Source organism: Penicillium rubens (genome assembly GCF_028828025.1).
Source record: "Penicillium rubens strain IBT 27055 chromosome Unknown utg000002l_segment0_segment0, whole genome shotgun sequence".
Lineage (NCBI taxonomy): Eukaryota > Fungi > Ascomycota > Eurotiomycetes > Eurotiales > Aspergillaceae > Penicillium > Penicillium rubens.
In genome coordinates, this window is record NW_026890600.1 from 1,313,602 (window position 1) to 1,334,210 (window position 20,609).

Consider the following 20,609-nt stretch of genomic DNA (forward strand, 5'->3'; position numbering starts at 1 on the left):
TCTCTTCACCAATATGCCTCTTGATGAAGAAGGTGCCAAGTGGTCTTGGTAGGGATATAATGTACATTATCAATGAAACCAGGCTAAACAGTTACACCAGTGAACCATGCATTCGAGGTCATCGATCATCAAAATGCCAGCACTTCGACAGGCTCATGATGAAAGTCCCCAAAGCAGGGCGTCCTCTTGCAAAATGTCCCCACCCGAAAGGGACTTGCAGCTGCCAGAAGACATATGCCGTGATGGTCCGCATTCCGAAAGGTAGAGATCACCAAATCATCGCACATGTGTTTGCGTTGTACTGACTTGCCTCAGGCTCATCATGCTTATGTCGTCCGCTCTATAAAGTTCCCATGGATGCCAATGAGTCAACTCAGTCTCCCTCATCCTCCATGGTTTCCACATCATCACCAGCTCCGGGAAAGGTCCAGAAGTCTGGAAGAAGACAAAGTACTATGCAAGCAGCACCTGAGAACATAGCACGGGCATTAGACAACATGCCGGGCAAGGTTAAGCTGGAGGATGGAACGTCGAACTTGACTTCGGACTTCTCCTCACAGACATCCCCCACTGCGTCCACACAAAACCAAAAGACGCCATCGCCCACAGAAACTACCAGGCAAGCCTCGCAGTCTCCCAAAGTATCAAGCTGCTGCTCCCAAAAGCAACAGTCGAGGGCGCCCACCCCGCCCCCAGCTCCTGCCGCGTCTGCTGCCCCGGCTCAGAATGGTGGATCTTGCTGCGGAGGATCACGCCCTTCTACGACAAACCAAGCTGTCTACTCTGACGCTGACCAGCAGCAATTCCAACAACCTATTTCTTGGGACAATCAGAATTACATGCAATTCCCCATGCCACAAATGTCTCCATGGCAGAATCCCTCGATTTCCGCGCATGGAGACTACATGCAGTCCACCATGCATCAAGCACATCCACAACCCCCAATCATCCATAATGGGTACATGGGAATGGTGCTGCCACACTCTCAACCCCAAATACCCCAGATAGGGATGATACCTGGTGTGACTTCGCCGCCGTCCATGCCGTACTCCAACCCGATGAACGGTCTTGGGATCACTCAGCCCTCCTCTATGGGTCAGTACATGCTCAACAACCTCGAGCCATCCTACAATGCTCCACCAAGCGGCGACTCTTGTCACGAATGTAGTTGTGGAGAAGATTGCCAGTGTCTCGGCTGCGCTGCTCATCCATTCAACACCACGACCCGGAAGCACGTCCAGGAGATGGGTGCCTTGATCACCTCCAACGGCGATGACAAAAACCCGGAAGTCATCAACCCTTACCAAGCCTCGCCTTATCAGGGAAGCACCCCTTCGACTCCATTCCCTTACTTCATGCAGAATACACCTTCAATGGACCATGGCTTCCAACCGATTCCATTTGATAGCTACTCGGATCCAAATTCCACCCTACCCAGCGGTTACTCCTCGCCTCTGTCGGCAAACCATCATCTGAACCAGCAACTGATGCATCCTTCGGAATATTACACTCTGGAATACCCAGTCGGGCTACCAAACGCCTGTTCCGACATGACAGGCAGCTGCCAATGCGGCAGCGACTGCAGCTGTGTCGGCTGTCTCACGCACAGCGGCCACAACGGTCTTTCTCTAGACATGCCTACCCCCGAGCACCCCATTTCCAATACATCGGACGAGCAAGCCCAATCTTCGCATCATGTTCCCCACGAAAGTTCCGCTACGTCTCAGACTTCTCGGATCCCGGTATTAGACAATGTGTCTGTGCCCTGCCTGAGTCCGCGCACTGTGGAGACTTCCATGATCTAGATGATCTACGGCTTGATGATATCTTACCATTTTCTTTCTCCCCTCTTCTTTTCTTTTTCTCCGCGCCGTTTTTGACCTGCATGATTTATGATCTCCTATGATACCCTATCTAGAATCTCTGCTCTAGACGGCCACAGCAATAGATTGCCTGTTTGAATGATTTGTTGAGTGGAACCGTGCCTACTATCCCGAGTATCGTTTTTTTATTTGCCTTTTGTAGTTGCTTGTGCATCGTTGCTCTACAGCGCAGTTAACATACCTAGGTAGGTAGCTAGCTGTAGCAAGCGGACTTTGCTGGGGAAGAATGTCTTTGAATATACGAACGTTCGGCGGCGTTAAAGCACCGCCTAACAAAGACATTAGTGCTTGGGGAGAAGTACGATGCCCATATTGTGTGTCGAATGGTGTCAATTAGGAGAAAAAATATCAACTTTGCAAATCTGAGAAGAGGCTAGTTCTGTTCCAGTGTGGGGAAGGCTATGCCCCATTCCAAGATTCGTATGGGAGGCTCTGCCACTTGGCGTAGTTAAACCTTGGACCCGTGGACCGTAAAGTAACATAACAGGATCATTGGATAACTCCAGGTCTTTCCCAAGAATAGGAGCGTAGGTGGAGTGGAGTATTACAATCCTTGAAATTTATATGATGATCATCAATGCATTGGGGGATATCATAATTCTTAAGCAAAAGATAGTGTACAGAGAAAGAACAGTTTCCACGAGACCCCAATCAACCCTTATTCCACTTTCCGAACTTCACATAGTCATCATAGAGCGACTTGAACACTGCACGACCAGAGACATCCAACGCAGCATTAAGGGCACGCATAGACTCACGCGACATAACATCCAGAGCAGCATACAGACCAGGCAAGATAGCAGCCTTGACCTCCGGAGACAGGGACCCACGCAGCGAGCACTGCGCATACTCCATAACAACATACTGCAAGTACTGACCGGCAATGCGCTTCGCCTTCTTCGTCTGGTCAGTCAGGGCCTCGCGGGATGAACCAGGCTGAGGACGGAGGACCGCCGAGACGGTAGGGTCGCACAGCGAGGTGAGCAGACGGGTGTAGTAGGTAGCGTGCGAGGCGTCGAGCGGGGCGAGCCAGAAGGGTTGCGATAGGGTGGGCTGGAAGCGGGAGCGGCCGCGTTTGCGGGACCGCGCGAAGAGACAGCCCAGTAGGCGCTGCATGGCGTTTACTACTAGGTGGAAGCGGCCGCCGATCTTGAGGCGTTGCAGGCTGAGGACTACGCCCATTAGTCGACACAGGCGGGTGTAGATGGTTGGTGCGTAGGCTGGGGAGATCTGGGGGCCGATTTTGGAGGAGGCGCTCGCGATTGCGCTGAGAATGCTGTCGATGTTGCATTGTGTCAGGCTGCGGGTGTGGCTGCGGAGGAGGAGGTCCAGGCATTCGGATGCGAAGCAGAACTGGTCGATGCTTGTGCTTTGGGTGATGGCTTCGGCGAGGGACGTGCAGAGGAGGGAGATCTCGCGTGCTGTGGCGCTCTCTTTGTCTTCGACAGGAGGGAGCGAAGAAACGGCGAGGTAGAGCACGAGAAGCCTGTAGGCGGCGTTTTCGCCAACTAAGCCAAGTCCGCGGACTTCGCAGATCGTTTGGGTGATCTTTTCCACGGTCATTGAGCGGAAGCGTTCGGTGGCGGTCCGGATGAAGAGCTGCTGGTCCTCGGCATAGAGAGACTCAAGGGAAAGAGTCTCGGCGCATTGCAGGACTGGCTGAGCGATGCTCTCCTCGGGTCCCTTGGTGGCAAGAAGGCGTCGTCGGATTAACCGAGACGGTTCCGAATCGACGGACATTTCCATGTAATTGTCAATCTTGGACAAGAACTTCTCCACTTCGACGTTGTTGGTGGCTAGATCTTCGAAATCCTCTAGAGCATCGATGGTCTTGATAATAGTAATTGTCTCCTCCATCTTCTGCTTCCGGCACTGGTCTTTGACATGTTTCATGTCAGCCAAAACGAAGTCGAACACTTTCTGACGACAAGCAGCAAGTTCCTCCTCTGAGAAGGCTGTCTGCAGCTGCTTGCGGTTAACCCATAACTCTGACAAGGTCAACCTCAGAAGGTAACAGGCCATGGAATCACGATCCACCTGCTTCATTTTAGCGGTCTGCTTCGACGCCCTGGCAAAGAGTTTCTTAAAGATCTTGTTCCGGTCAGCCTCAGACGAAACCAGGAGTTTAGCTGATATCGCGCGGTGTAGGCTTCGGAATGCTTTCATAATCTTGAGGTCGAGGTCGGTACCCTCCAATGGTACGGCTCGAGCGGCAGTCCAGATGGGCTCCCAGTCACTGGTCATTGTGGCATCACATTTAGGCATGGCAGCCAGTTTTGCCATCATCGTAATAATCCCGATCGTGACATCGGGAGAACTGTCCTGTTCAAGTAGAACATTTTGCAACTTGTTCAAAATGGTAGTTCTCAGGCCACGGGTGATCAACGGCGCCGGAACCCTCTGCAAGCTCTCGACAAGCAATTTCCGATTGGACGAGTCTTGCTCGATGCTCTCGTTGAGGAGAAGGGAAAGATCAGAGACAATGAAGGGAGCGTTGAGCATGTATTCGTGGCAGACCACGGTCGCCCACGCCTGGAGGAACTTCGCTTCTTCTGCAACAGCCTCCAAGGGCAACGACGACGAATGGTATTGAGCAGCTGCCAGGGACAGGATATGACGGAACAGACGGGATCGATCGTCAGAAGAGATAAGAGCCCATACTTCCGGAACTCTGACAAGGGCCAGGAAGTAAGCTAGGCCAAGGGTTGTTTTGGAATCCACAGTATCTGTGCGGCCATTCCAGGGTGCTTTCATCGACTTTTTGGCATCCTTCGTTGAGATGGAGGTGATGAGGTCTGTGACATCCTTGGTGGCTTTGACAAACGAGCCTAGCTGCTCATCACTGGCGTGTGCCTTGGTTGCAGCAATCGAAAACCGGTAAGCCTCCCACGATTCCAGAGGAGCAAGTTGAGCTTTGGTTAGGTCCCTGTGGTTACGGTGAATAGTCTTGGCGGCGACTTCTACCAATGACACGATTGCACTTGCCATGGTATTATCGGCTGACTGCACGGCGTTCTCTAGGAAATTCCGAACCAGCCGCCACAGACGCCATCGCCAGTGCAGAGCCTGCTTCGACGACAGAGTAGAGGTGATAGTTTCCAGGAGAGATGTCAAGATCTTTTCCGATTCTGGGAATGTCGAAACTCGGCCACGGAAACTTGCCTCGACAATAACAAATTTGGCATAGGACTCGGGGGTTTCAGCGACCTTGCCATTTTCAGCTCGCGTCTCGCTCGCAGCGGTACGCATCTGGGCAGCAATATGCGTTTCAGTGAGGGAAGTTCGCATAAGCTCCGAGTAAGCGTCCGCTAACTCATCGTCTTCCCACACCGAGAACATACTCAAATTGCTGTTATCTTGGCGAGCCTCCTCCACAATAGCGAGTTGGTTGTGCCACAATTCCATGAAGCTGGGCAGGTCTCGTGCGGCAGCGAAACCTCGCAACAACGGCAGCACGACCTTGCTCTTGATTATGTCGTAGTCCCTCCGTCTCCGAGAACCACTTTCGCGCCACTGCAACATAATCTTGTCGAGCAGTGCGTCAAGAAGCTTACGTGAATCACGCAAACCGGAGTTTGGCAGGAAAATATCAACACCAAGACTGATAAACAGAGCCGTCACATTCCACTGGACCTTCTCAAGGCCTTGTTCGAAAAGACCAGTGTAATTGGCATGCGCTAGAATGGTGTGAAGAGAGAGTCCGACGTTTCGGTCAAGAGCGACCTGGAGGAGCTGCTCCAATACCGAAATAAACTTAGAAGAAAATGTCGCGAAGTCTTCCTCCTTTGCAGTGGAGAAGGCTAGCTCCGCAACAGCGACGAACAGAGTCTCCAACCACGGAGCTTCATGTGTCTGCCTCCGGAACACATCTCTAGGGACAGCACGCACGGCGTTGTCAAAAAGCTCAGGAAGGAGCTCAACTGATCGCCAAGGATGTATACAAGCTTCATTGGTTGCTTTGTTTTCCTTGGCCACGGCAAACTCGCGAATGATCGGCCTGAAAGTATCAGTCACTGGTTTGACCGAGCTCCAGTCGGGCTCATCCTGAGAATAGTCGATGCCGGAGCTTCCACGCTCAAAGAATGCTGCGCGAGCGGGAATTAAGACATGAAGAGCAATAATGCGTTCAATCGCATGCAGGAGACTGGCTCGCTCGTCGGTGTCAAGTTTGGCAGACCGCAGGCAAATTTGGAGCCTAAGCGCGTGGGCGAAGCAATGTCTCGCGAAAAATCCATTGCTCGACTTGTTGTCCATATCATCTTCACGGTAAGACCTTGATTCCCACAGCTCCACCGCCGAGGGAAACACGTACAGCAAGTGCTGAAGATCGGTTGTTTTCCCCTCCTGTGAGAACTGCTTGGCGGCCACTGCGGCCACCCGGAATGCTCGACCCAGCAGCATGGCGACGGCCTCGGGTTCGCCCCTCAGCGCAAGCTTCAAATGGGAGTTTGCCACCCCATCAGTGCCTAGTGTGCGGTGCGCAAGTGTCACAAATCCGTGTAGACAATCCAAGGCGCGAATGAAGGCGAGGAAGCATGCTGCGGGGTTCTGCCGCTGCTCGTCCACGTCCACGTCCATGGCGTCTGCATCATTCTCAGTCGTCATCCTCTTGCGTTTTTTCCCTTGGTTTCCTCGGCAATCATCGTGTGTCGGAGATCCGGACAGTGTGTGGCTGGACTCGGAGTCAGAACTGAGGTTTGCGAGCCCGTTCCCCAGACCGGAAAAGATATCGGCTTCCAAGTCTTCAAATGCATCACAGAGGATCGATAAAAATTTCTGATCTTTAAGAATAGCAGCCAGGTTCTTCGGCGAAATCAGGTCGGTGAGCTGTCGTAATAAGAGGAACGACGCGGCATCCACTCTATAGTTCTTCCCGCTCCTCAGTCTCTTCAATAGCCATCGCAGAACCCATTCCTCCTTCGGGGTAGCGTTTGTTTGAATCCGAACGTCTCGATGAACTTCCGGGTGACTGTCACATAGTGTCAAATCCACGCCGATAATCTGTGCCGCTTCGTGTATCTGGGTTGTTGGACTGGCGGTGCCCTTCTCAAGGCGGAGGAGCGCCTCTTGCGATGAGCGCGGACGCTGTGGAAGCGCAACACATTAGATCCAGGGAAAAAGACATGCAGTATTCGAAGGTAACATTTCACTTACCTCCGCAATCAACGGCATCTCGAAAGAAGCAAATTACTCGAGAGAGAGTGGTTGGTTATTTGTCGAGAAAAAAAAAAAGAGATCAAGAAGAAAAACCGCGGATTGCTCCGACCGCCTTTGGCCGAGTCGACTCGGTCCGCTGAACCTCCAAACTCCTTGCACTCCACACGCCTTACACCTCTAACAATTCCACATAATTGCAACTGGTTCGTGGTTTTCCCTCGGAAATAGCTCCGGCTCAATTGATGCTTACTTCTGGATAGATCTATCGCAATGGCTGAATCCAGTGAATCCGGGCCGATCGCGCGGGCCACCAAGCCCGTCAGCGAGGCTTTGCTTAACGAGAAGGTATGAGCTGGCTGAGATACTCAAATGGAAGAGATCGCAATATAGAATCATATCATTGATATATATGGCGATCGTCTCTGTCTAGGAGCAAACATGGGAGAACCCGTTGGCTAACCTTCAACGTCATATAATTAGTGGGACCGCGCCATCTCCTCTGTGATCATCAAATCCTCCCTCGGTCTGTCTTTCGGTGTTGTCTTCTCGGTTCTCCTCTTCAAGCGGAGAGCCTGGCCCGCGTGGGTTGGTCTCGGCTTCGGTGCCGGACGTGCCTGGGAAGAGGCTGATGGTACGTTCATATCTATATTTCATTTTTCGCGGGCTTTTAGGGAGACGTTCGGTGAAGTTGGAGCCTCGGGTCCCTATAAGATAAGCTCCGTTGAGCTTGGGCAGAGGTTACTTGGTGTAGTTTTTTCAGCATCGAGCTTCGCAGGCCCCTCAACAGTGACTCCGCTTTTCCCCGAGCTTGCCTATCTCCAAGATCCGACCATGACTGAGCTAACTTGTACTTAGCCTCCTTCCGCCGTGGTGATTCCCCTATCAGAGATGCCCTGCGCCGCTAAAGAATGGCTTCCAAGTGTGTACGATACATTGTACAGAATGCAAGAGGCCATCAATGAATGGTTGTCTTCGGCCCAGATAAAAATTGGTATACCGGTTCACCAAGCATCCATCAACACCGAACGAGATGTTTCCTTGAGTTCTTTTTTGCCCCGTCTTTGGATTAAGAAACATGGTTTGAATAGAAAACATGTCCTGGCGCTGCACTTCCAACACCCGCCTTCAGTAATTTCAGATTTTGATTCCATATGAGAACGATATGTACTCGATGCGAAAACATTCAAGTTATGCCTCCTTCCTTTATTTAGAGCGCTGGCTCAAAGGTTCATCTGATTTCTCTTTGCGCGGCTTAGGAGACTTCAGTCTTTTTGTTTTCCCTTTAAAAGATAATATGATACGCCACGACTAGGCGATATGCGTATGTGCTGTAGAACGTGGCTGAGTGCGCAATTCCAGGAAGTATGCCGAGGCAACGTCCAAAAGAAGAAGTATTTGCCCAGTACCTTGCCCTCATGTATATTATCTAACGGGGCAAAAAAGGAAAAGAAAAGAAAAGGAAAGGAAAGAAAAGAAACGCCGAAGAGATATCCCCTGTCATCTCCGACAGTGCGAGGACATTCAATTCGCTAAGGTCACGGACTCTCTCAGAGGCAGCAGAATCCGGTGGATACAGCCTATCAGCCTCAGCCTCGATGCGCATGTATAAACAGCCTTGGAAGAGCCCTGCAGTTAACATTGGTCCACGTACGCTTGACAACGCATCCACGGACAGATGCAGATAATGCCTTTACGTCCGTCGAACTTGTATGCCGCGCGCTTCCCGATCTAGAAGGATGTGATGTGACGAGCGCACCCAAGTGATTTTTGCATATAAGCATGCATCAACCTCTTTTTCCTGATTCTCACGAAAGAAATCGTGTCCCATACAGGCACCGAGTAGAGGCATCATGGGACCTGAGGCAACGAATGAAACCACAAAGGCATCTGTAACTCAGTGTGAGTTTATGCTCCGGAGAATCAGCCCGCCAACCTAACAACGATGATAAAAAGCACCCGCTGAACAACAAATGAATCCTTTCCTTGCGGAAAGAGAGTCCCTCGCGCCGTCAAACATTGAAACTTTATGCATAGAGGCGATAAAGAATGGCTACGATTCATGCATTTGGGTATGTTTCACCCGGCGGTCTCGTTTCTTTGCAAGGGATATACCTATCGTGCAGGAAAGCAACGGTCTCGAGATCCATACGTTGAGAAATCAGTGTGGATGGTGGAAGCGCATCTCGCTGCGTTCTCCTGTTAAGATCCAGGAAGTCAAGGTTCGTAAGAACCTGCTCGCAATTTTTTGACATTGGACTTTAACGCTAGCTCCAGATGCACGCTATCACGGTACATAGGAATAAAGAAGTCGAAGTCATGGTACTTCCAGTGGATCATTCCATGGAGATGGAGAATATGCAGAGAATACTAGAAGACTGGTCTTCTAACAGCGAAGAATGCAACGCTGGGTACAACGAAGACGGCACATTTCGAGCTTGCCGGCTCGGCGACTCTTGCCCTAATACTTTGATGGATGACTTGGACGATTTCTTCTGCTCCCAAGAACGGCACCACCAACTAAGGGCGCGACTGAGGAATCTCCAGCACAGACAGCCAATGCTCGATTTTTATTGGAATTCGAAAGGAAAGAGTGACTGTCAAAACTTTCTGGAAAAGTCCAACTTGGTCACTCGCTACGCGTAAGTGAAGATTCGGAATGACAGTGATGGAATATCAAGATCTAAAAATAAACGGCAGGAATCTAAAAACGTGCCACTATATTGACGCGGCACTTCGTTATGGGGATATTTCCATTGGCGAAAGCATTCCTGCACTTTTGCTTATTGATGGATGGGATGTCTCCCGCCTGCTAATTCTCATTGGCTTTGCCATATTCATTGCTATCATCGCCACGGCAATCGGAACTGCGGCTGGACATGATATCGATACTGGTTTAACAGCGGGAAGCTACGCCTTTGGAGCGATAGCAGTTGTGCTCGCTACTTTGACCTTTTTCAGCGCTATTCTCTAAATTGAGCCGCGATAACCCATGGTCTGACGCGAGTTAGAGAAATGAGGATTGGGTACACCTAGACTCCGCTGTCTTCCACATTGGTAGAATCGTACGCCTTAAAAGAGGACTCCAAGGTCATAAAAGAGTCAAGCCTGGGGGAGGCCCATTTGTGGAAGCCTAGGAACCCAGGAAGTAGTCAATTGTCATCTCATCGTAAATATCCCAGAGAGGGAATTAATTATGTACATTCAAGCCCGCTCGATAGTAAGAGCGTCAGCAAATATCAATATGAAAAACGCCGTCCATGAATAAAGACCCAATCCCGCCCTCAAAGCTTCCTGTCCGAAGTACTTGGGCCCTTCCGCTCATCGGACCCAACCACATCATCAAATGACCTCCGGTCATATCCATGAGCCTCCAAGTCATTGGGGTCCTTTCCGTATGAAACGGAGAGATCCTCAACATCGATGTCAACCTCGTTCCAGGTATCACTTGTCTCAGGAACAGGGAAGAACCACGTCAGAGCGAAGTACACGACACCGGAAACAATGACGCCGGTGAAATAGTTGAAGTTGTAAATGTATTGTGCGCCAATAGGAACCCTGCACCCAACAGCACCGGCGAAGCCAACGATGTTGATCATGATCCCGCAGATGTACGCGGTATAGGCACGCCAGGAGAAACCGCAGGTGTAGTAGTAGCAATCTGTTTTGCTGGCGCTGTAGAGAGATTTGACGTTTAGGTAGCCCTTACGGACGATGTAGTAGTCGCAGATCATGACGCCGGCGATGGCGGAGAGGAAGACGGAGTAGGCTGAGAGGTAGGTTGTGAAGTTGTTTGAGGTTGAGAGAAGGTTCCACTGTAGATTCTGTCAGTTTTTGTCATGGTTGTATGAATGCCTCGAGATAGACTATGGGACGACGTACTGGACACATAGCTAGACCGACAGCGGCGCAGATGTAACTACCGCGTCGGATGGTCATGTATCGGGGTAGCATTGCAGTCATGTCCGTGCCTGCTGAGATCGAGTTGGCGGAAATGTTTGTTCCGAGCTGAGCTAGGGCAAAGCCGGTGGCGATGACGAAGATACCGAAGCGTTGGCCAGAACTGGCTCCATCGAGGAATTTTCCGAGAAGATCAAGGGGGTTCCATGTGTAGCCGTCGTTGAAGATCACCGATGAGGAGGAAGACACGATGATTCCAATGAATGAGGTGACGCCAAAGCCGACGGGAATAGTAAATAGCTGGGCCCAGAATGCATCTTTTGGTGTCCGCGCAAATCGTGAGAAATCGGGGTTGTTCATGATAAGCGCTGCGAAGTTTCCGATACACGACATGATTCCTTTCACGATAGCCCAGGAAAGATCACTTCCGTGGGCGGTGTTGGACTGGTGGATAATCGGGCCGAGACCGTGAGCACGGGAGATGGCCCAGGCAAAGAATGCGATGGCAGCGATAGGAGAGTAAATTGCCTTAGCGGTGAACAAGTGACGGACTTTGTGAACGGGGAACCACAGGGCTGGGAGAGAGAGCAGCCAGAATAAGAAGAAGCTGACGAAGTTCTTAGTATCGACGCCAGCACTGGCTGAGAGACCATTGTGGAGGTTTCGGTAGCTCGGCCAAATGGCTTCGATCATCAAAGTCACACACTGGCCTAGTAATATATAAGTATGCATATTTTCATCGAATCGGCAGGGTACGTACCTCCGATATAACCCTGTACTCCATACCAAATGATAGCCATAACCACGCGGTTAAGGACGGGCCATAAAGAGCCCCATATTCCGAATGAAGCTCGAGCTGCCACGGGAAAGGAAATATGGTAGATAGCGCCGATTCGTCCAATCAAACACACGAAGGCTGCAGCCACGAAGTATCCAACCCAGACACAGATCCAGGACTGCCACCAGGAAAGGCCGTCAACGATCATTGATGAGGAAATCATCCAGGTGTTCTGTATTTTGTGTTAGATGCCGCTCGGCTTGTACCGGGCACCACTTAGAGACACTGACAATGTTTAACGAGTCCGCAATCCAAAAAGCAATAAAGTTGATCCATTTCCATTGGCGTCGTTCCGGATCCACTATAGTACGATTTCCATTGGTCAGCTTTTGGATTCTTCGTGAACCACGAGAGTGATAAATAAGGGGTGGATCTGAGATGCTATAAGCCTGGATAGTCTCACCTGGCCGTAAATCGTTGTTTGTCAACATCATCTGGGCATTGGTGAGTCCGGGCTCGTTCTCTACAGCCGCCTTATCGAGTATCCATTTGAGTTTGGTCATATTGGCGAGTGGACGTGCAGACTTGTAGACTTGTAGTTGCTAATAGTTGCCAGTAGAGTAATCGAACGCTCAAAGAAAGTATTGAAGCAAAGCTATTGCGGGGAATTCGAATAAAAGAAGAAGCTTGGAGTAGAGAGTACAAAGACGGGGGATAACAGTATCATTATAACCTTTCCCACATGGAATGACCCCGGGACAACCATATCCTCCAGAATCCGAGTCCTCTTTTCCCCGACGATAAGAAAGCCGCTGTGGGCCTCCAATCTTGAAAGTATCCATGATGGTCTGAGCCAATACGGACCTATCATGGGCACCTGCGGGGAGTGACCGGATGAGTTCAAGTAAGAAATCCCGTTATCTACAAGAATCGGCCGGAGACCTGGCAACCTTGAAACCGTTGGTTCCACTTGACCCCACATAATCGAGGCTATCAGAGGCAGTGATTGGTTGGTCGTAATCTATGCTTTGATATGGAGAAAAGCTGGAGATAGAAAAGGCCAATCTTGGCGCTGACTCGATGAGATCGAGTAATAAAATAGATCACGTGGAGCATGCCTCAGGCCTATAGAAGTGTCTCAGTTGCAATATCCCCTATATACGAGACAAGAGAACATTCTATTGACCCTTATAGATCATGGCAATGACTTGAGATTGACATCCAACTACTCTGGGTATTTTGGACGCCACATCATGCTGGTTGTAACACTATATAGATCTATGACGATTGGACATATGGTGTTGTGCCACCCTACACACGAGTGGATCGAAAACTACTTGCTAGAAAGAATCGCAGTGGGATTCTCTGCAGCTTAGCAGGGTTTGATGACGGTGCGAACTAAGAAATACATAACTAGTTATACTGGATACGTTTATTTAAAGTAGTATATGCCGTGGGACTACAATCTACTGATAAATAAAGAAGTCGGGATGGTATATTTTCTAGGACAAGTACTGTGCTAAGAAATGACATGTGAGGAAAACAAACATGAATAGTACATTCCACGCTAATACTAGATTAGGATAGACAGAAGTGATAGGCTAGTGTGCAAGAGCACATAATTGGATTGACAGATCAACTGTGAGAGCCTCCAGAAAATGAAAAATCCCAAGTCCCTATGCTATGATAATAATGATATGAGTGAGAAGAGTTGCTCCAGTGAACCAGTCACATATATATTCTCCAATGTGGTTGACTCCCTCAAATGCGATGATGATGATGAATGGCAGGACCAAGTTCCTGCAAGATCCCATGCGGACACGTGGTACAACAAAAGAAATAAGATGGAAAGAAAAGACATACATGAGACCAAACAGATAAGATAAAGACAGGAGAGAAAAGATGGGATGAAAACAAGAACACAAGCAAACAAATCTCCCAGTCGAGTACATGCCGGATGGTCAGTTCCCGGGTTTGTCACAGACAAATGAGAGGACGAGGATGATCAACAAGATGATACTCAGAGTAAATGGCAAAAATGAAACTTGAAGCAACGTTGGGGGTATCGCTGTGATGACGGGTATGGATGGTAATGGTGGAATAAACAGAACGTCCGAAAATGTTGGCAAGCACAGATGAGAGCAAACAGCAGGATATCATGCAGTAAAAGACAAACGCCGGAACCTTGGTTGATGCTGACATTGATAGGAACAAGGTTCCAGATCGAGAGAGAGATGGGAGGAAAGGTCACCGCAAAGCGGCAGTGGTGGTAGAGGTAGGCGAGGTAAAATGGGACGTAACTTCCAATCATTGCACGAATGATGAGTTCGACGTTGTTGAGACAGTGGGTGTCAGGTTAGGACAGCCTTCCTTGTCCTCAGGGCTTGGAGAGTCACTGCGATCCTGTGATTGATCCCTTTCGCGCTCGGCCGATGAGGAGCGCTTGAAGACAGTCTGGCCGATGTGGCGCAGAATACCCATGCGTTCGGCGCGGAGCTCTTCGAGGTCCAGACGCTGAACGGAGATGGGATCTTGCTTGGAGATCTTGCAGAAAAGAGTCGAGAACAAGTACTGGTCGCCGCTGGCATCGTAGAGAGGCAAGTAGCGGTAACCCTGCGACAAGCTGGTGAGCTTGGCGGTGAAAGTGGCCAGCTGCACGCTGTTTCCTGTACTGCGGCCGTCCGTTGAGCTCCAGACCGTCCATCGCACAAATACAAGATCGGGATATTTAGTTTCCAGTGACAGCTTGAACTTGTCATTGAAAACAGGGCTGTAGCCATTGCTTTGCTCGATCTTTGTGCGGCGACGGTGCGGATATCCAATGCCGGACATACCATTGCGCGCAGAGGCATTCATGCCACCTTCGCCGAGGACGAAGCTTTGACCGCGATCGTCAGCACTGAACATCTCGATCTCAACGTAAGGGTTGATGCTGTCATCCTGTCCAATGGTGCGCGGACGGGGGAGTTGTTGTGCCGAGACGACGTCAACCGAGAATCGAACTAGTTTGCGCTCCATCTTGCGCTTCTGATTTCCATCAACAGCCGGCAAGCGGAGGCTCTCGGGCTTGAGGATGTAGCCAGTGCGGTCGGTTCCAGCGGCAAACATAGCCTGGTTCATTTGCATGCCGATGTCGTAAGTTTGCCAGTTGAGCGCTACCATTTGCACACCACGGCGCCAGAACTTGTTCGGATCGAAGTTAGATGAACGGAGTCGGAATCCGGAAGGATACACCCGCGTTAGGTACTTGCGGTTGTGTGACTCCAGTGCGACCTTGTTGTCGTGACTCTGACAGATGCTCTCGAAAGACCGTTCGGCAAACGAGTATATATGGTTATACCGCCTGCTCTCTGGAGACGAGAAGCTGTGCCACTTGTAGCCACGAGTGTACACACCCAAGTCAGAGAGAGGCTTGGTGATCTTGCTTTTCTGGCGGCGCTTTTTCTTCTTGTCGGTGTGAACAGTCGCTAGCGCTCCGTCACTGTCGTCGGTGGCACTGCTCATGCTTGTAGCAGTAAGGGAACGCCTATCATGCGAGATCAAAGGGCCGATACTGTCGAGCGGACCTATCGTAGAGGGCCTTGAGAGTGTGGGAAGAGGCATGGTGTTTGCCTCATGGAGCGTCGGTCGCACAAATGGAGTACTAGAACTGCGTTTGCGGCCGTGGGTACCGACAGAGCCGACGGTATTGTGGCGGGGATCAAACTCGTTCTCGTCACACGTCTTCACTTTCACCAGGATACGACCCTTAAGCTCCTCAGGAGACGGAAGGATCTGGCAGTTGGTCATCAAGGGCTCAAGGACAAGTCGTTCCTTGAATGTCTCCTTCATGATCTTAACCATCGCCAGTTGCTGTTCCGGATTGCAGTGCACCTCGAGAGAAAGAATGAGTGGGAAGTCGCATGTGATAAAAGCATATCGGTTGATGACGGTGATGCAATCCGCGAAGAGGACACTGGTGGTAAGAGTCCGCCCATGGGACACGATGGGGCGTCCATCTGCGCCATCCCAGCAGTCGATTTCGACACAACGACATCCCTGCTGAAGCGCGCTAACGTAAGCCTCAGTGCTTGATGCACCAGCCACTTGGCGGCCAAGGAGATAAGTGTTGTGAGAGCTCGAGATGAAGTATTCATTCAACGGGCGGTCGAATCTCGACTGGGGAGCACGTGAAGCGTAGATACCGTTGCTGGACGAAGATAAGAACGCGGCGAATGCATCCAGGTTCATCCGCGACACAGGTGGAGGAAGCTCCGATCCTTCTGCAGAAGGAGTGCGAGATTTAGAGGCCCGTCGGACGTACTTGTCGAACAGTGTAGCCCAGTAAACCCGGTCGGATTCAATATCTTCATTTTGCACATGACGAAGGAAAGCCAAGAACTCCTCCTGGGTCATGCCCTCCTTCGGTTTTGCGGTGTGAAGCTTGAAGATGTCTTTGACATCCTTTCTTTCCTTCAAACGCAAAAGGAAATCCTTGAATTCAGAGAAATCCAATTTGCCGTTACAGGCAGCGTCAGCTTTAGTGAACTGTGCCCGGAGCATGTTCTTGGAACAGTTGATATGCAAGCTGCGGCAGACTTTCTCCACGGCAGCGAGGTCGAGGCTTTGTTCCTCCAGTGGAGGACGCTGCGGGAAGAGTCTCGACATCTCGCGCTCCCAGTGTGCCTTTAGAACCGCTTCGCTTTGGCCCGAACCTGCCAGACCAGACATCAGATCGATTCGGTACCGAGAGATATGCTCCAGGGTGGTAATCCACAGCTCAAGAATACGGTCGCTAGGAGCGATGAGGTGCAATGTTTTGACCGCTCGGCCCTTAGAGCGGTCAGAATCCGCAATGACAATGGTGAACCATCGGCGCTCCAAATCTTCGGGAACCTGATGTTCTTCACGATAGTTGCGAGCGTCGGCACCGACTCGGATTTCTTTGATATCGTCGATATAGAAGCGTTTGGCCGGGTTGGAGAGATCCCAGAACACCTTGGCGGCGTCTAGGTCTAGGAAGAAGCGAACTTGCTTCCTGCGTTTCTTGGTCACCTTGGTTAAGACTGTGCCTCGCTGAACAGCAGAGTCTATTTTGGGCGCAACGGCAACGGCGGGAACGGGACCAGTTTCGCGAGCCATATTCATACGACTTTCGCTGCGAAGACTGGATGCCTCCGAACCAGCCCATGCACCCAGGTTGTCCAAGGCTTCGCCGGCTTCATCCTCGTTGCTGGAATCAAGGGCGCTATCTCGAACAGGTTGGGTGCCGGTTTTGCTGTCACTGCGCCGGCGCATGATGATGGGACCAGTGCTCCGGTCTCGTTTCTCGTTTTGGGTCGTAGACTGCCTCCTACGAGTAAGTTTGTTGGCGGCGCCTCTTGAGATTCGTCTCATTAAGCCCGGCGCCTTCGTGGACACAGCAGCGTCATTGAAGCTGGACGGATTTGCGCTTCCGGGAACGGCCATCATGGACTCGCCGAGTTCAAGCGGGCCTGGCATAGGCAGGGAAGGGCCGTTTACTCGGCCGTAGAGTCCCTCGCTGGCAGATTGCAGGGGAGTGCCGGCAGGGGTGAAAGTATAGGGTGTGTCGGGAGCAGGGAAAGATGAGGTGGGTGTAGAGGTCGGCGAAGAGGTGAATGAGGGTGCGGAACAAGGGGGAGGGCCAGATGGTAAAGATGTGACAACATGATGTAAAGTCGGTTGAGGGGGAGATGTCGCAAGTTTTAAGTTGGATTGGGTGTCAGCATTCAGGGTCGGTGAGGTAGTCGTAGCATAGGCCATGGCGCCTATCTATCAAGACGACAGCTCAGCTGTCGATATGGGGAAGTCTAAGCCTGTGGTATACCGTACCAACGTCCGAGTCACCTGGACTCAGAAATGGACGAATGGGTAACAGCGTATGGGACCGGCCTGCTGTCAAGGTTCGCAAGGCTGCCGCCTGTCAGGAATGTTATGCGATGCGAGCCAAAAGAGAAAGTAGAATATTCTGACACGGTAAGAACACGATCTTTCAGCCACGTCCTCAGCAGAAGTTCACCGTTCCTGAACTCTGCTGCATCTTGGGCTGAATTGGGTGTAATGCGGAGAGCCCTGCCGGAGAGCAGCTCACGAGGGGAAAAAATCGCAACAAAAGAAGATTTTGAGCGATTAAAAAAAAATTTCCCTGATAACAATTGCAAAGGGCACTGGCCCTGTGCAACGGCCAATCTCCCACGAGGGATATTCTCAGCCGATGCTAACCACTTAGGATAGACGTCACAAACGGAATCAACCAGGGAATGATCTCCAGCCTCAAAGAAGCGGAATGCGGGTTTTTGTCTTGCTTCTTTCGGAGCCCGGCTGATTATCTGTATGTTCTTCCAATGATACCAATGCTACCCCTCTCTTATGCGTGTCGATCTGCCGGTGCGTGGGGGAAGCTGCTACTCTGCAGTCGAAGCGGGGGGTGTTGTGGTATGGACCAATTGATCGTGCAATCGCCGAGTGAGTCGGGGAAGGCGGCGCGGAACCGGTTCGAAATTGAAGGGCGTGCGCCAAAGCCAGTCAAAGACCGAATATAATGCGTATGCAGGTATCGTTACCAAAGTTCGCGAAAAGAGCCCCAAGAACCGGGCTTTGGTTCGGAAGTAGACAGCGGTAGCAAAAAAAAAAGACCTAAAGAGTCAAGGAATCCGACAAGGTTTCTTGCGCGATTGAGTGCGATTGGAGACTAGCGATGCGGCAGGCGAAGGGAGTACCCGTGCTAAAGTGCAGGGAGTTTTTCCCCGGCGCAACGAAGCTAGGATAGGAGAATGTGATGAAAATCGGGGATTGCGACAGAGTTGCCAACGCAGTGAATGCAGACGGTCGAAAGGGGAAAGCGAGCAATCGGAGACTGGGCCGAGTTTGGGAGCTCGCTGATGTTGGATTGTTTAGTGCCGTTTAAGGATCACTGCGAGCTGATCAAGTTGCTGCACGGTTACGTGGTGGCCACTAAGTCCGTATGCGAGTCGGGAGTGGGTAAAATTGCGGAAGTTCTGGATGATCATGCGACGAGAGGGAGAAGACCTGCGTTGTCCTTATCGTATGAGTATAGATAAAAAAATTTTTTCTCTGGCTTCGAGCAGAGGGAGGTAAAGTAGAGTTGGAAGGGAGAAAAAAGGAAAAGAATTAAAATCAATGAATCCCAATTCCGCGAATTGAAGCTGCAGTGGGTACTGGGTACTTACGATAGACGGAGGATGCGGTATGGGAAATGGTGTACTGTATACCGGTATTGCCAGTAATAATACAATACTGGTAATACCAAGTTGAAGGGTGTAATTTCGATCTCTTTCTTCTCTTTCTTTGCTTTTTCTGGTCAAGCAGGGTTAGATACTGAAAGACACATTTAACATTGAATTCAAACTGCGACTGCAGATATTCCAGTCGTGATGTGGACGTGAGAGAAATTATAGGTATGTATGGTCAAGTTGGGGCAATTTTTTTGGGAAGACTCACCCAGTGTATATATGAGCCACAATCCGTGGGAATGAGGCTGAGATCTCAAGGGTAGAAAGAAAAGAGTAACAAAGAATTATCTAGCAGAAGAGAAAAAAAGCGAGGGCCATTGAAATGATTAAATACTATACCAACAGGGTGTAATTGCTCATTCGCTTCAGGCATGCTCTTACAGTTAGGTACTACTTCAATACCCAAGTGCCTATCAAAATACAGAGCTGCCTACCACGAGATGACGATGCGGAATGATTGCCAGACGGAAACCCGTTGCTCGGTATCATTGGACGATCCTTGGAATTCCTGGGGAATGCTATCGGCCAAACGGGGTCGATCTGTGTTTCAAGTGTGTTGGACGGCAGAGCCCTAAAGGGACAGGAGTTACAATTTCCCTACAATCTACCTATGACAGACTCTCCTGGATATTTCGTGTAAAAAGGGGGGGGATCTCCCTTTTCTCTTTATTCAGAATCCTTAATAATAACAAAATGTCCCGAAATATTGTGGATGATGGTGGATACACGAATAGCAGTCTATTTCATTCAGACTTCTATAGTCCGAGACACCGCCGGGCTCCAGTTCCCCCACGTCGCCAACTTAGTCGACAGCATACTCCGTACTAGGCTAGTATTATAATATCGAGATTATTACTAGTAGTAGTTCGGCTGTAACAGTCATTCTTTACCTGTATTACTTGGGAAATTCCTAGCACCGACCGAGTGGTCCGGGGAAGATATGCGGAGCCTTCGGATTCCTGCGTTTTGGTCGCGAGATTCCATTAGACTTTCCTGTTCTGTGATACACATATCTAGTGTTGTGCTCTCCTTGTGTTTGTGCTCATTGCTGACTGGTCGGGCGCGGATCTGTGCCCAAGCACCGAGACAAAATACAGTGAGTCGATCACGACGCACATCATCATTTCCTCCTATTTGACACCTTGGTGGGGAGGAATGGGAAAATCGTACAGTGTACACCATAACATTCACGATAGGGTCTGTGTAAGTTATAGTACATCGTCATCTATAGTGGAATGTTGACAATTGAATGTCATCCCTGAACCGGTGCTTGATGTGGCAGTGAGAAACGGTTTGAGCGGTGGACCTCGGGAGATGGTGTGGATTATCAAAAGCAAAAGCAGATCGTCGGGGAGTTTGAGGTTTCTGTTTTGTCACGAACACTCGGGAGGAAAAAATAAAAAAAGGAATCCTAGGTTATTAGGAGCCTTTGTTTCGCCCTACGAGGCCCCTATTTCCGCATTTCCCATGGCTTAGTATCTATTTCATACTCCGTATTCTTAATCGTTTTTCCATTAGCTCTCAGCTTGCTCGTACCTGTCCTTCAAGGCACAGAGTGATACAGACTGTATGCGGCGGGTGACCAGCCGCAAAGCATAGGAACATCTGCGGGGTTGAGGTCAACCCCGCAAGTCTTTGGAC

General features: G+C 50.4%; 6 protein-coding genes across 6 annotated transcripts; 3 read left to right on the forward strand and 3 right to left on the reverse strand.

Moving 5' to 3' along the window:
- Window positions 1–13: 13 nt before the first annotated feature.
- Window positions 14–1,805, forward strand: N7525_002952 (copper fist DNA-binding domain-containing protein; the record flags this gene model as incomplete). The annotated part of the gene is made up of 3 exons (XM_061212545.1): window positions 14–48; window positions 101–261; window positions 316–1,805. 3 exons carry the CDS (start codon window positions 14–16, stop codon window positions 1,803–1,805), a joined length of 1,686 nt encoding a protein of 561 aa, XP_061069566.1.
- Window positions 1,806–2,534: 729 nt separating this feature from the next.
- Window positions 2,535–7,055, reverse strand: N7525_002953 (ribosome biogenesis protein URB2; the record flags this gene model as incomplete). Its single annotated transcript, XM_002559587.1, has 2 exons — window positions 2,535–6,968; window positions 7,038–7,055. 2 exons carry the CDS (start codon window positions 7,053–7,055, stop codon window positions 2,535–2,537), a joined length of 4,452 nt encoding a protein of 1,483 aa, XP_002559633.1.
- Window positions 7,056–7,310: 255 nt separating this feature from the next.
- On the forward strand, window positions 7,311–7,945 carry N7525_002954 (MICOS complex subunit MIC10; the record flags this gene model as incomplete). Its single annotated transcript, XM_002559586.1, has 3 exons — window positions 7,311–7,385; window positions 7,521–7,671; window positions 7,896–7,945. The coding sequence occupies 3 exons, from the start codon at window positions 7,311–7,313 to the stop codon at window positions 7,943–7,945; spliced, it is 276 nt and encodes a 91-aa protein (XP_002559632.1).
- A 1,441-nt stretch (window positions 7,946–9,386) lies between these two features.
- On the forward strand, window positions 9,387–10,011 carry N7525_002955 (uncharacterized protein; the record flags this gene model as incomplete). The annotated part of the gene is made up of 2 exons (XM_002559585.2): window positions 9,387–9,679; window positions 9,738–10,011. The coding sequence occupies 2 exons, from the start codon at window positions 9,387–9,389 to the stop codon at window positions 10,009–10,011; spliced, it is 567 nt and encodes a 188-aa protein (XP_002559631.2).
- Window positions 10,012–10,321: 310 nt separating this feature from the next.
- On the reverse strand, window positions 10,322–12,278 carry N7525_002956 (nucleobase cation symporter-1 family protein; the record flags this gene model as incomplete). The annotated part of the gene is made up of 4 exons (XM_061212546.1): window positions 10,322–10,852; window positions 10,920–11,647; window positions 11,698–11,947; window positions 12,006–12,278. 4 exons carry the CDS (start codon window positions 12,276–12,278, stop codon window positions 10,322–10,324), a joined length of 1,782 nt encoding a protein of 593 aa, XP_061069567.1.
- A 1,744-nt stretch (window positions 12,279–14,022) lies between these two features.
- N7525_002957 (putative 1-phosphatidylinositol-4,5-bisphosphate phosphodiesterase Plc1) lies at window positions 14,023–17,478 on the reverse strand (the record flags this gene model as incomplete). The annotated part of the gene is made up of 1 exon (XM_002559583.1): window positions 14,023–17,478. The coding sequence occupies one exon, from the start codon at window positions 17,476–17,478 to the stop codon at window positions 14,023–14,025; it is 3,456 nt and encodes a 1,151-aa protein (XP_002559629.1).
- Window positions 17,479–20,609: the final 3,131 nt, after the last annotated feature.